At 43.0% G+C, this 14,578-nt stretch overlaps 2 protein-coding genes across 15 annotated transcripts in view; one reads left to right on the forward strand and one right to left on the reverse strand.

Annotated features, from left to right (window-relative positions):
- Positions 1-12,234, reverse strand: part of LOC119161536 (hydroxyacyl-coenzyme A dehydrogenase, mitochondrial) — a 46,692-nt gene extending 34,458 nt beyond the window's left edge. Inside the window, exons 1-3 of the mRNA XM_037414078.2 lie at positions 12,017-12,234; positions 11,724-11,852; positions 7,004-7,161 (exon numbers count right to left, since the gene is read on the reverse strand). Of these exons, the coding sequence (XP_037269975.1) occupies positions 7,004-7,161; positions 11,724-11,852; positions 12,017-12,130 (401 nt within the window). The 5' untranslated portion in view covers positions 12,131-12,234. The remainder of the gene's footprint in view (positions 1-7,003; positions 7,162-11,723; positions 11,853-12,016) is intronic.
- A 491-nt stretch (positions 12,235-12,725) lies between these two features.
- LOC119161534 (uncharacterized) overlaps positions 12,726-14,578 on the forward strand; it is a 38,906-nt gene continuing 37,053 nt past the window's right edge. For 4 of the 14 annotated variants that reach the window (XM_075879071.1, XM_075879073.1, XM_075879078.1 and 1 more), the window contains exons 1-2: positions 12,726-12,915; positions 14,014-14,080. In XM_075879071.1, the coding sequence (XP_075735186.1) occupies positions 12,868-12,915; positions 14,014-14,080 (115 nt within the window). In that variant the 5' untranslated portion in view covers positions 12,726-12,867. Of the gene's footprint in view, positions 12,916-13,306; positions 13,385-13,766; positions 13,935-14,013; positions 14,081-14,578 lie in introns of those variants that run through there. The other 10 variants (XM_075879070.1, XM_075879076.1, XM_075879077.1 and 7 more) reach the window with 6 other exon arrangements.

Below are 14,578 nucleotides of genomic sequence, written 5' to 3' on the forward strand. Positions count from 1 at the left end.
GCAAATATCTGTCCAAGACTCCAGAGATTCTTTATATTTCCAAAAGAAAAGCAAAGAATTATTATAAAAAAGGGATCGGGCAAGAAAACACAACCATTCCAAAATATACTTAATATCTTAATATATAGCAAGTTTAATATCTGAAACATTTTGTCACATAGTAAACCTTATTTTTACCACGGGAATTTTTCCAAGCTCCTTGAAGAAAGCCAAAATAATTCCTGTTTTCAAGAAGGGAGATAAGCGTCTCACATCTAATTATCGACCTATAGCTATACTCTCATTCTTTAGCAAAGTTGTTGAAAAACTAATAGTAACATGCTTGTCTTCCTATTTTTCAAAATTTCATGTCTTATCAACAAATCAATTTGGATTTAGGGAGGGATACTCAACTGATTTAGCATTAATTTACTTGACAGATAAAATCCGGCAGGCAATTGATGCAGGTAATTTGACGGGGGCGCTCTTTATTGATTTGTCTAAAGCATTCGATTCACTTGTTCACAATATACTATTTGCTAAATTAGAGTCTATTGGAATAGCAGGCCCGCCACTGAAATTACTACGTAACTACTTGAAAGATAGAGAATATATTGTGTCTATATCTAACACTTACTCACACCCTAAAACAAGTAACATTGGGGTACCGCAGGGATCAATATTAGGACCTCTCTTATTTTTAATATACATCAATGATCTTTCAAAATGCCTAAAATCATCTGACTGTATTCTTTACGCTGACGACACTACTATTTTCTGCTCAGATAACCACCTTGATTCATTAATCTACAAGCTTAACCACGACGCGGACAGCATAGTTACCTGGTGCCGGCAAAATAAACTACAGATAAATGCTACAAAATCTCAGTTCGTCATCTTTTCTTCTAAGCATAGGATTTATTCAGGTTCACCATCTTTAACTTTCGCTTCAAACACACTTTATCCTACTGACAGTGTCATGTTTCTCGGAGTCACATTAGATAAGCACCTAAAATTTGATGAGCATGTTTCATCGTTAACAAAGAAGACAGCTTATGGCATTAGGATATTAATTAAAGTTCGCAATTTTTTCCATATGAACACACTAATATCCCTTTATTACGCTTTCATTCATACGTATATTAATTATTGCATATCATCATGGGGAAACACGTATCCAGTCCATTTATCTCCATTGCAACACACTCAAAATCAGGCTATTCGCATCATGACACATAGCACCTACACATCAGAAGCATTGCCTTTGCTCACCTCTAACGGTATTCTGTCGGTGGGAAAACTACATAAATATTCCCTCGCAATACTAATCCACAAATCCATCAGCGGAAAGCTCCCGTTCCCTATAATCATCAAAAGCCAGTATCCTTACTCTTTGTCAACACGTTTCGCATCCAGCAATAGCTTCTTATTACCGAAACCCAGAACTAATTATGGTAAGTTCACTACTAACTTTTCAGCCACACAACTATGGAACTCATTACCATGCCATGTTAAAAATATCTCCAATTTCCACGCATTCAAAATCAACCTTCAGAATTATCTGCATTCAGCATAGTCATTTCATCATTTCATCATCTCTGCTTTCTTTTGTAATTTTTAAATAATCCAACGATGTTTCAGTGTTAATTGCTTCTTTTTGAGTGTTTACTTTGTGTACACATCTTTGTTCCGTTAAAGTACTTTTGTTTACTCAGCTCTTATGGGAGGTCCCCTGTACAGTCTCTTGACTTTGGGACCTCCCTCTGTATCAGTAGTAAACCCCATTGTAACCACCATTTGTAACCAATCAATTTCAATAAACTTCAAACTTCAAAGTATTCAACCTACTGCAGAGGAAACAGGTAGGAGTAAGAATCAACCTTGAACTTGGCATCGACAGCTCCATAACAATAATGCAGTTTTGGGTTTAACGTCCCAAAACCATACATCTACAGTAACAACAGAACATGACTTCATGATTGGCTGTCAGTATTTAGAATATGCTTCCTAGAAGTAAGGTCTGTATAGTTGGTTACAACCGGAAAATAAATGTAAGCTTTTCAAACAGCTTTCGCTGTTCCACCCAGGAAGAATTTGCATAGATGTCTCATCCAATTGCATTTAAGGAAGGTGCTTTACCCATACAGATCATCATCATCAGCCTGACTACATCCACTGCAGGACAAAGGCCTCTCTCTCCCATGTTCCGCCATTCAACTCGGCCCTGTGCTTGCTGCTGCCACTTTATACCCGCAAACTTCTTAAAGGGGCACTGACACAAAATTTTGCAGCTGAGATAGCCTGTGGGGTCAATTCCCAAGAACATTCGTATATAATCTGCAAAGTATCAACAGCGAATATAGCTGGGAAAGTATTTTAAAAGAATTTTGAAGTTTGCGTGAGCCCTCGACTCCATCGCGCCATTGACACCATCGAAGTGGACCCTGAGGTGACCTCCTACATCCCCCACGTCACCACACTTCAGTCAACAAAACAAGTTATGACGACACCATGGCCGCCGTTTTTTTTTCTTTTTTTGCCACGTTTGTTCTTGCAGTCTATACTTTTTGGCGGATGGTTGTGAGTGCGTAGTCGAGGCGCACGCCAAGAAAGATTTGTGTTTGGCGACACTGCAGTATCATTTCCTATTTGAAAGCAATTCATGATGCGGACCATGCGGAAGTGCGTCATAGTTGTGTGTGTTAACATGGTCAAGATTTGCACACACTAGGTGGCGACAGTTGCACCAAGTTTTTATAGCTCTCTCAAACCGAAACTGATCGATAATGAGAGGCCTGTAGTTATTTATCTGTCGCGTGCTGCAGCAAACGAAGTGTCGTGCCATAACTAACAGGCCCCTGCAACACGTTGCAGCAGAAAAATGCGAGGCCACAGTTTTTGTGTCAGTACCCCTCTAATCTCATCTGCCCACCTATAACCGTGAAGCCAAACTACGAGATTGAAGTAATTATAAGAATAAAAATGGGGTGGAGCACATTCGGCAAGCACTCTCAAATCATGACTGGTAGATTGCCACTATCGCTCAAGGTATATAACAGGAAGGAAGGTATATAACAGCTGCATATTGCCGGCACTTATCTACAAAGCAGAAACCCGGAGGCTTACAAAGAGGGCTCAGCTTAACTTGAGAATGCAGAGAGCGATGAAAAGCAAAATGATAGGTGTAACCTTAAGAGACAAGAAGAGAGCAGAGTGAATCAGGGAACAAATCAGGGTTGAGGATATCTTAGTTGAAATCAATAAGAGGAAATGGACATGGGCCGGGCATGTAGCGCGTAGTCAAGATAACTGCAGGTCATCAAGGAAAACTGACTGGATTCCGAGACAAGGCAAGCGCGTTAGGGGGAGACAGAGAGTTAGGTGGGCAGATGAGACCCATACAGATACATGTGGGTATAATACCCCTGTCACACGGGCACCTGTGAAGACCGTTTAACTCCCTCGTCCTTACGACAATGAAGATGCGGTCGGTGTCACACGGCCACCCTTACGCAAAGGAAGGGGAATGGAGCATTTCACAAAAGACGTTCAACGATCTCCCTTCGCAGCGAAACGAGGTACTCTCGTTTCCAGCAGTGTAGAGGTCAGAGAAAAATTTCGAGCACTAAGCGGCCGCAGTGAAAGAATAATACATTTTAGCAATATTAAACGTTCTTTTGTTGTAGAACTCATTCACAACGCGTGTTTGTTTACATATATTTACGCCCGCCAGAGTTCACTTACTCTCAACACCGATGCCCTACACACACCATGCCACGCGAGTCGGGCCGGCCGGCGCCAGCCGATCAACGTCATTACCAGCGCAATATCGTACCACTTTTTCACGTCGTCCGCTGTGTCACTCATGGCTGAAGAACACAAAATGTGCGCTCACGAGGCAAGGAAGCATAAGAACTTTCGTACCGGGCATGTACACAGGCAACAAAACAACTAAAAGCACAATGTAGCCAGCGTCACTAGCAGCATTGCTACATTTAGCAAATGCGTTTTTATTTGAAATTATTTTAATGGTTTGTTAGTCACATACCTACTTAATAGTGCTTTTTTGTAAAATCCGCGTAACGAGGATTCACAAAAAAATCAATAGGGATGAAATTAGAATACTTTCCCGAAAATCAAACAGCACCAGCTGAGCCCCCTCGCGGCAACTGTTACAACCTTGTCATAGCCGTGTGACACTGCCACAACTCCTTCTCCGTCAAACCCCCTAGGGGAGATTTACGTTGACGGTGTTCAACGGAGTTTGGTGGTGGCCGTGTGACAGGGGTATTACTCGTTTTCAATCAAAAACTTGAACTCCATGACAAACTTCCACAAAGATTCTAATATGACCTCTCTAGGAAACAGCATTTTTAGTAGGGATGACAAACTGGTAGTTATTAATATGCACACATTTTCATTAGCAGCAAGAAACTACTTTTATGGTCACAATAAAAATCACTAGCATGACTGTACTACAGAGATAAATGGCAGGTTTGCCACCATTCTGCAGGTCTTATTAGGTTGTAACTGACTATATAGTGAACATTTGGCAGGACTACCAAATGGTGGCATAATTTTTATACCATCTAAATCAACTTTCTAGGCTTAGCTAACCATTACTTTTTCATACTGACTTTGTAATCACGAGAGGCAGGCAAGCGACAAAATGGACTGGCGCGCATACGGCAAGCATTACCGAATTATGACAGGCAGCTTGCGGCGATCCGTGGAAAGAATATCGTACAATCACTACAGCCTATCAGTTTAAACATATGGTGTAGAAACTTGATGGTTAACAAAGAAATCTAAAAAAAAGTTAAGGATTGTGCAGCAAGTGATAGACTGACGATGATGAAAATGTTTTAATGAGAGATAAAAAGAAAGCGTAATCAAGAGAAGCGTAGTCATATCCTTATTTTAGGTTTCCCTTCACTCAAGCTATCACCCTGGCCGTTTCATTGAGGGCTAGCAGGTCCTCAAAGTTCAAGCTGTATGGGGCTGTCTTCCACTTTTCCCATGTTGTCGTGTTTGTCGTGACTAAGAAGCTATTCCCACAAAAAGGAAGTTAACTTCTTTGGCGCAAACAATACGGAAAAAAGGAAAAAAGAAGGCGAGGAAAGAAACAGATTGACGCCAATTTGGCGTCAATCTGTTTCTTTCCTCGCCTTCTTTTTTCCTTTTTTCCGTATTGTTTGCGCCAAAGAAGTTAACTTCCTTTTTGTGCTATGTACCAACTAGACCCAACGCAAGTTTTACTGAAGTTCCTTTTAAGAAGCTATTCACTTGGCAAGCCCCCACCATGCGATATAAATCAAGTTACATTTAGCTGAAAGGTATTGCGGCGCGGTATCATATAGCTTTGCTGGATTATAAAAGAACAAACTAAAAAACACCTAACAACATCAAGAGTTACGAAGGCAGTAGTGCCATTAAAAAGTAAACAGGCGTGGCTGATAAACTGATTTTCTACATGAGGGAAAAACAAAGTTGGACTGGCTATGTATTTTAAGGGACACTAAAGGCAACTATTCAGTCGACGTTGACTGTTGAAATAGCAACCCAGAAACCTCATATAATTACTTTTGTGCCAAGGAAGGGCTTATTCCGAAATAAAATCTCGTTTTAATGGTCCGCATCAGGTTAGCGCACTTCAAATTACCTGCCTCAACAAAACGTCTATCGTCACTGTTTCCGTGCACATTGCCCGGCTTTACTGTGCGGCAGCTGACACTAGTAGCAGCAAGGGGAAACTAGCGGGAGCCACAGCAGCAACAATGGCCATTGAACAATGTTTAACCATGGCCTTCATGATTGCAGGCGTGCTTGGTTCAACTGAGCTCACCAGTCCAGTTTAAGCAGGCAAAAATTGAATTTTTGAACCACTCGCGCCATTTCCCAATGTGATGTCCGGCGGTTATTTTTTCCATGAATCAAACAAAAATGAACAAGCAATATTTTATTACGTCTCTTGCTGCACGGAAGGTTCTTTATTCAGTGCAGCTAGTTTGATTACTAATGATTAATTGTAGGCCATACTTCTAACATAACCGGGATCATTTTGCAAACGTCCTATCGTAGCGCACGTGTTCTCAACACGATCAGCGCACAAAAAGGGCAAAAAATACGAGAAAGTGCAGGACACAAGCGCTCTCTAACAACTGAAAGCTTAATGGAAGAAACGCGTCATATATATGCCACAATGAAGACATAAAGAAACCATGACACTCCCCATCAAGCATGCTGTAGATACGCAATATCAGTATCTGTGAGAGCGATTGAAGGTTGGCTCACGCACCTGTCTCCTGCTTTTACATTTTCATATACTTTAGCAATTTTACACGTGCGCTGGTCTCTATGCCTCCTCAACACACTGGTTTTGTTAAACTCAGCCGCACTGCCGGCAATAGATGAGTGATGCGTATTGAAACTAGCCCAATTTGCTACTTTAGTTCAGCGCATGTGTTCTCATGCATTTAGCTTAATTTCTGGATAAGTAGTAGGGCACTGTTGTTGATAATATTGACGTTTTAGACGTTGTCATACAGTGACCTTTCACTCTGACATAAACAGTTATTTGACTTTACTGTCCCTTTAATGCATAGAGCAGATAACAGATGGTCTGCTTAATTGTCACAGCAGGTACACAGGGAAGGGAAACGCAATCGAAAATGGTAGAAAAGTAGGTGGTATAAAGAAATTAAAAAGCTTGCTTGCCTCAGATGACATTCACTTCCACAAAACATGGGTAATTAGAGATGATTTCAAAGTGCCTATGCCCCCAGATTAGGTCAGCAAAAGAAAGTGGAACTCACTCAGACTCACTAAAAAATTATATATTGCGCTTTGGACTCACTCGGAATAATGCTCACTAAAATTTTCCTGAGCCGCCCTCACTCTAACTCAGTGTGACGAAAAGTTTATCCACCCTGACTCTGAGTGAATCGACTCATGAGTGAGTTTGCCGACCTATGGTCCCCAGTAAAACTGATGCTGAAGATATTGTTGTCAGAATACCACTTACGGTCCTGCTGCCTTGTCAAGTGCTGCAAAAAGCTTCTTTTTGATGTCGATGTTCTCAACTATGGCCTCCAGAACCAGGTCAGTGTTCTTCACAGCCTCATCTGCAGAGGTGCTCAATGCTATACTCGATAATGTTTTCTGCACAAACTCTTCTCTCGCCTGAAATTGCAGAACATGATGCAAATGCACTAACATTTATTAATCTTATCAAGAAAATTTAATACATACACAAATGACAATAAATGAAAGAAGTAAGTGTATATATAAGGGCTCATTTTCTTTGTTAGATATAATACTAACCAGAACTAACAGGAAATCATGCCAAAGAGAGAATAAGGAATGTTAATAGAAGTGATCGTAATGTATATCGTTCTGCTGCTGTACGACAAACGTTTATTGGTGAACAAAAGATACAAGTAACTTGTGACAGCAAAACAGCGTGTTCGAAAAACAGCTGTACAAAGAATGCCTTCTTCGTCTTTCTCCCCGAAACCTACAGTCACACTACCCTGCGTCTACAAAACATCTTTTACGTATATACATGTGTCACTATGTGAAGAAAAAAAAAGTGGATGAAAAGATAACTTGCTGTGGGCAGGGACCGAACCTGTGACCTTCGAATAATGTGCCCGATGCTCTACCAACTGAGATACCATGGCGGCTATCCCCCCATCCATCTTATGGGGTATATATATGCTGTTAATGTGGAACCGTCACTCACCAAATTTTCTCTATGAAATCAAAGAAATGTTGGACACACACTAGACTGAATACTAATGCTCCATTTAGTTGGAATTGAGATGACCCTTTTATGATGTATGACAATGCACTCAACTTAATATGCTTTGCTTAATAATCAATATACCAGACAGTGCCATTCTTTCTAATGAAAAAAAGAAAAGTACCTACTCTGTCCTACTGTGTAGACACATTGGTTATTATTTAAAATTCCAATAACTAATTTACCAATAAGTAAAACCAATAAGTAATTTCCTAATGAACAGCATGCCTGGAATTGGATTATGCTAGCACAGGAAGATAGTAAACTCTATACAACACTACTCTGGACTCATGCATATAACTATCTTAGGAAAAGGTAAAAAGCTTATGTCATGGCAACTTGACAGACATCCACACAGAAAAAAAAAAGAGACAGAAAACAGTTCCAGTAGCCTTTGAAAAAGTAGGAGACATATACATTGACTTTCGCAAGTAGCAAATTATAGTGTGTTTCAAGAAATGTGTCCCAAATTCTCAAAAATTTCGAAGATGCACTATCTGCTTGCTACCTTCACAATTGCTTCATCAGTAGCGGCAGGCATCGTAAGATTGTCAAAAACGTCATTTCGTACAGTAATTTAAAAAGTATAATAATTAAATCTTACTTATTGGAATTGGGCACTTATGCCAAATGTGTAGAAATAACATTATTTATGAGTAGATGCCATCTCAGCTTTGAGATACAGAAAATGTGGCCTGTTGTAGTTATTATAGTATGATAAAATTCAACTAAATTCAACAGCAAAACCGAAGCACCAATGAACGCAACGTGCAGATAACCATAATGACGTCACTGTTTAGGACAATCATCGCAATGGTGTAGTTCAGCATTCGTTAACGTATGTGCACCATGCAGTGCTATAATTGCAAGTGCAGTCTACACACCTACTCAATGAAGTCGCTTGATGGTTGATTTAATGGCGCTCGCTCATTCTGAATGTCTCAGAAGTATATGTCAGTTATGCTCTTGCACATTTTAATTTCCCTATAGAATTTGGTTGAAATTGATTGCTCCATAATTATTACTAGAGAGCACTTTTCTGAAATCTCAAGGCCAAATTGGGTTCTCTAATGAAGGACTTCAAATCTCCCATTTAAAAAAAGAATTTAACTTCCTTATTTACTATACTAAATTATGTCTTTCACCATCTTAAAGGACCCCTGACAATTTGGAAACTCGAGATTCTTGCATTGTTTGAGAGTCCTTCACACAGGCGGGGGGGGGGGGGGGGACACTGCTGGCTAATTATTAGCGACAAGCATTGCCTATAAGATATCTCAATAAGGATTTATAGTAAGGTGGACTGCTAATCTGAGTTATCAGCACCAATAGCCATCATGTCTGGTCTGATCTAGACAGAGGCCCAGCGTGCATTCTACAAGCAAGGCCAGTGTTGTCGACGTCAGAAACAATTTGTTAGTTGCGCACAATACTCCGACTGGCACTCAGCAAGAACTATTGTTCGTCACCCCTATCGCTCTGCTGTCGGGCTGCTCTCAAGGTGGTTTTGGCTGCTTGCGCCAGAAACGCCTTCTTTTTTTCTGAGGGCGACACACTCAAAGCACTCCCATAGTTTTATTCTTGACTGCCCATGGGTCACCCGATTTGAAAATGGCACGTTTAACATCACCAAAGCTTGAGTGCACATGTCAGTCACAGGCATGCCCCTGCAGTGGGGCACTAGTTTCTTATGATATTTTAAGCAAACATTTCGAAATGATGCGAAATCATTCTGAATTAACGATTCTACTATTTAACATACAACACATTAGAGCATTTACAATTGAATTTTGGGATTACCTGATGCATAGCTACAAATTACTGTAAAAAAGTTGCAAACAAAACTTTCACTGTAAGGGGTCCTTTGAGATGCCTGTCGTTACAGAAGTAATTCTGAAAGCATCATACAAATATTGCATTTCCCTCATTTTTAAAGACTTCGGACACAACAGTGAATTAAAGTTGTACAAACAAAAGTAGATGGATGTCCTGCTTGACCATAAGAGAAAAAGTGGGCATGGGTAGGTCGCATAATGCTTAGAGCAGATAACCGATGGTCAGTGAGAACAATAGAATGGACAACTAGACGTGCTCTCTAGTTCAATAAAATTACACAGCAGTAACACTAGCACATAATGGAATCAAATCGGAAGAGAGCAATTGCGTTTTGTGAGCTCATTGGACGTAGCTTCTTGTTCCTTTACCATCACCCCTGTGCAGCCTCCAGTGCACCTGTTGGGACCTAAGAGACATAGAGGGTGCTTATGCCCCCACACCCACCCTATGTGGCCATTTCTTCAACCAGAATCTTTACTCGTTCTTGATGGATTTAAAAATTTTTTGCAGCAAATAAACTTTAAAGGGGCCCTGCAATAATTTTCTGAGTAGCTATGAAATGCATTCACTAAAGGAGCTTATTGTCTTACGAATTCTGCACCGCAAAGGTTTTAAGAATCCGTCCAGTACAAGTGGAGTTACAAAATTTGTCAAACGCTGCAATAGCTTTCTCTCTTCTCGATGAAAGCTCTGGAAGCTAAGCAGGGAGGGATCTCACAAGGGAAGAAGTGACATCACGTGCGCTTCGTAACCTTTAGCACTTTCTCTCTCAGTCTTTTTTTTTTTCTTTGAATGCGTGGCTTTTTAGTCTGATCACGCGGACACGTGGCGGTCTCCCAGGGCGGCCCTAATAACTCCTGAGCGCACCATGCTCAAATCAGCTAATGGCATAATACTTGGGCCTGTGACGTCACGATCAAGGTGCCCTCCCCATTGGCCGTTCCCCGCTAGCGCCTGCACTGGCCCTGCGCCGCTCATGCGCACGGCATGCTAGAACACGCCCCTGTACATGCTTGTGCTCATTTGCCAGTGAGATTTCCCTCTCCACTTAGAGCGTTCTTCTCACCGGCACTTGGTCGCCGTAGATTAGATGCTTGCAAGGAAGAAGTCATGCTCAGCCTTTGCGGGCGACTTCTCGTTCATGATTCGGCGGTTTCCCTTTTGAGTGGTAACCGTTGAGTTGCAAGCAGGTGTGCTTGATTGGTCTTGCTAAGTTACCCAAAGGCGCACAATCATGATTGTTGCACTGTGCTGTATCTTGGATCATAAAACCAGTTTGTTGACAACCTGCTTCGAATGGAGTTTCTCCGTCATGTCAAGAGTTGAGGAACCTATTCGCATTGTCTTCACACACTACCGCAGTAGAGAACATTGCGTCCTTTTACGGTCGCTTTTCTAGCAAACCTATCTCCGCAGTATATAGCATTAGTGAAGAGAAAGCAATTTTTATCTGCCTTTGAGAATTAATTCTGGATTCCAGGCTGCACGCTGCACTATGATATTTCGCTCGTGTGTTCTCAGGAGCCTCGGCTGCCGATGCAGAACCCCTTTAATATTGAGGTCAATTAATTACTTGAAAACACGGTTCAGGAACCCTTTGGGCTCAACAGCTCGGTGTGCTTTCTCATGTGCGCATGAATTTTAAATTCAGTCATTTCAAAAGTCTGATGCCAGCAAAGAGGACTTGTTATTCTTGGAAAGCTCTTCGTTGCAACATTGGTGTTTAGGCCAGCAAACAAATAACCCGTTTTTGTTTTTCTGTGTCGATATTGGGTGTAATATGAGAATTACTTGTTCATTTATGAAATTTGCAACAAGCTGTTGGCACACATACTGCAGAAACTAGAGGTCGAATTTTTTTCTCAGAGTTGAAACCATTACGAATGATCACCATAAATTAAACTGCTACAATTAAAACCGAGAACATTGCTCAAAGTGATGAACCATAGTATGGGGAAGGTTAGGCCATAGACAGCAGTTTTAACGCAGCAATAATGAATATTTACACCGAACAGATCTGAAGAAAGCTAAGCTTTCAGGATTCTCACTGCCAAATAGAAAAGTATCACACAAAATAATGCACACTTTTAGCAAACAAGCGCACCTTCTTGTCTTCAACGAATTTTTTCTTCGCAACCCGCTTCAGACTCTCCTCGATGCGAGCCTTGGACTTGTCGAGGACTTCCTTCGAGACGTCAACAAGGACAACCTGGTGGCCCGTTTGGGAGGCGACCTAAGGCACATAAGATGCAAACTGTCGGAGACTATACTCTTCGCAAAACGCGCAAGTTTTAAACTTGCAATCAGTGGCAAACAACACAATATCCATGGCGAAGAACGGTCCGATGACCTTGCTCTGGTCAATGTAACAACAGTTAACCAATCTATATGTACTACCTGCGCAATCCCGGCTCCCATGGACCCACCTCCGACGATAACAACATGCTTAATAGCTGTGCGCGCGATAGAAGACGACGAAAAGGCACGAGAAGAAAGGTATGTCGCTAACATGATCTGCGCCGCGTTCTATTCGCTCCGGCTACACCAGCTGCCAACGATAAAATTGGCGCACGCGCACGCCAAAGCCGACATGGGGTCACTAATGCTGCCAATACGAAAGCCCAAAGGTGAGCTAAGCCAACGCCTCCTCTAAACAATGCCTGGGGAAGGGCTCACGCTCCCAGCGGAGCTGGCCTGCCTTCAGTTTTGAGCAAGCGCCGCGCGGTGGCGCTCGCGACCAAGACTATTATCACGTCGACGGGCGGTACCAGCTAAGTGTTTTTCATCTGCGGCCCTTAGGGGCGCGTCAGTCGAGAGTTGTTCGAGACCTGCAACTGTGCGTTACTGTTTCGGAGCCTATGCAAAGTGTTGCGTTGTTGCACCGTCTGCCACAAGTGACGCTAGCGACCGAGAACATTTTCAAAATAAAGGAGAGAAAGGGTGTGGCAGCTGTTTTGTTTCTCATGCGGCAGGCATCTTCCTAGAGGAGGCGTTGGCTAAGCGTGATTACAAGCCAAGCCAAGCTTGACAAGCACGTGAGCGTGAGCACCGCATTTTCTAGTTCCCGTGATGCACTTCCATGTGCACTTCCCATACCACTGTCCACTGGTAGGTATTCTGTGCCCATACCCCATACTTCCCACAATCAGCGTAGAGGAGTTCCACTAGCAGCAGTTCACAGCCCGCATATTTGGAGGGATCATTGTAGCGTAGTTCGAGCTCACTTGTCTCCATCTGACAGAACGGATATGGGTCCCGAAAAGGACGTGGATACGAAACAGCCTGCTGCGAGCGAGGTAAGGGCACGTAACGCAACGCGCGTTCTGTACGCAACTTTGCTCTGTGTAACTTAGAACTGTGGCAGCTTGGGCTAGTTGGTATGGCATGACGATAGTTATAGCGCGAGAACAAAACGACGACACAGAGAGCTTTCGTGTCCTTCTTGTCTCTGTGTCGTCGTTTTTTTCTCGCGCTATAACTATCGTTACTCTGTGCCACCGTCGCCGTGGTCCGCGTGGTCCGCCTACCGCGAGGGAAACGTGCTGGCGTCGCCGGCATAGCGGGCGCCATATGAGCTTTAGAATACGTTTTCCCTCCTGCAAACCACAACGCACAATCGCAGCGACACCGTAGCCTCAAAACCAGCGCTTGCGGGCCCGCACACGAGGCCGCTATTTCGGATTTTTTGCAGGCTGGCCGCGAATGCGACCGGAGACGCGTTACGACGCATGCTCAGTGGCAGCGACCGCACCGCAAGGGCTCGCGGTGTGCTATTCTAAAACTTCCTAATTATTGAACTCGCCGCATCACACTCGTTTCGTATATTTGTCTTGACTTCAAATACTTGAAAGCATTGGTGAAACGTGGCTTTCACACCAGTTTTGCTGACGACACGCGAAAGGGCTTCCTTCGCGCTTATCGTCACTGGACAGACCTTGAAAGTTTCGCCCATTATGGCTTGTACGTGTTATGCTGCGTTCTAGGTTCAGAAAGCGTTTTGCCTGGTTCACGCCACCGGCAGCTGCTAGATGAAGGCGTGAACCAGCGCGCGGGACCCGCTTGCCGAAATCGAACGACGCGTTCTCGATGCGCAGGAGTGGGTGGGAGCTCAGCACGCGGGCCCGCGTGCAACTTCAGCTTCGCCACGTGAAATTGGAGCAACGTCTACAGAACAAGACGGGGAGGCATATCGTTCGCTCGTTTCCTTTGTTTCGGTTGAGCGTTAAAACAGGGCATGGAATTCAGGGACGCTAGTTGCGGTTGGGTAATGCCATTGGAGTCGGTGTGTTCGCATTGGTGCATGAGAGTTCCCGTGGTAAGACCTAGCTATGCTAGAACGTTCGTTTTCGCTTCGGCAGCATTGTTCACGCTTGACCCTCGTATTATTGTTTCAGAGTACGGGTCACGCTGTTGACGGCCAAGAAAGTGCTGGTGGAGGGAATGCGGCTGCATCAACCCCTGGTAATAAGTACTTCATTTTTTGAGCGCAAATATGTTTTATTGATAGACTATCTGATACTTTTGTACGTAGCAAGTGTGACTGCTTTTTGAAGCGATTGAGTTGGAAAGCCAGTTTTTTTTTTTTTTTTGGTGTCGATGGTTCAACGAAATATCGGTTTTCATGAGTGGAAATTCAAAGTAAACGCAAATAAGTAAATACCTATGTTCCGCTCGAGTGTGAATCGAACCTGGGCTGTCTGTGGCAAGTGCTGCACTACAGAGCCGCCGCACCAGTGCCTCAAGCAGATTTGGGCAAGAAAAATGAGTGACATGAGGGCATAAAATGGCACCAGGCATCTAAACATTTGAAGTGTGCAAAGAGTTGATGGTTCATACCCGTGCCACACGGGCATAGAAAACGACATTTGGTGGCGAAGGCCTTCAGTTCCCGAATGACATTCGTTTCGCCGGTGCTGCTACACGTCCAAGGCGAATGACATTTGACTTGATGATGTCGAT

Source organism: Rhipicephalus microplus, chromosome X (assembly GCF_043290135.1).
Source record: "Rhipicephalus microplus isolate Deutch F79 chromosome X, USDA_Rmic, whole genome shotgun sequence".
In the NCBI taxonomy this organism is placed as follows: Eukaryota; Metazoa; Arthropoda; class Arachnida; order Ixodida; family Ixodidae; genus Rhipicephalus; species Rhipicephalus microplus.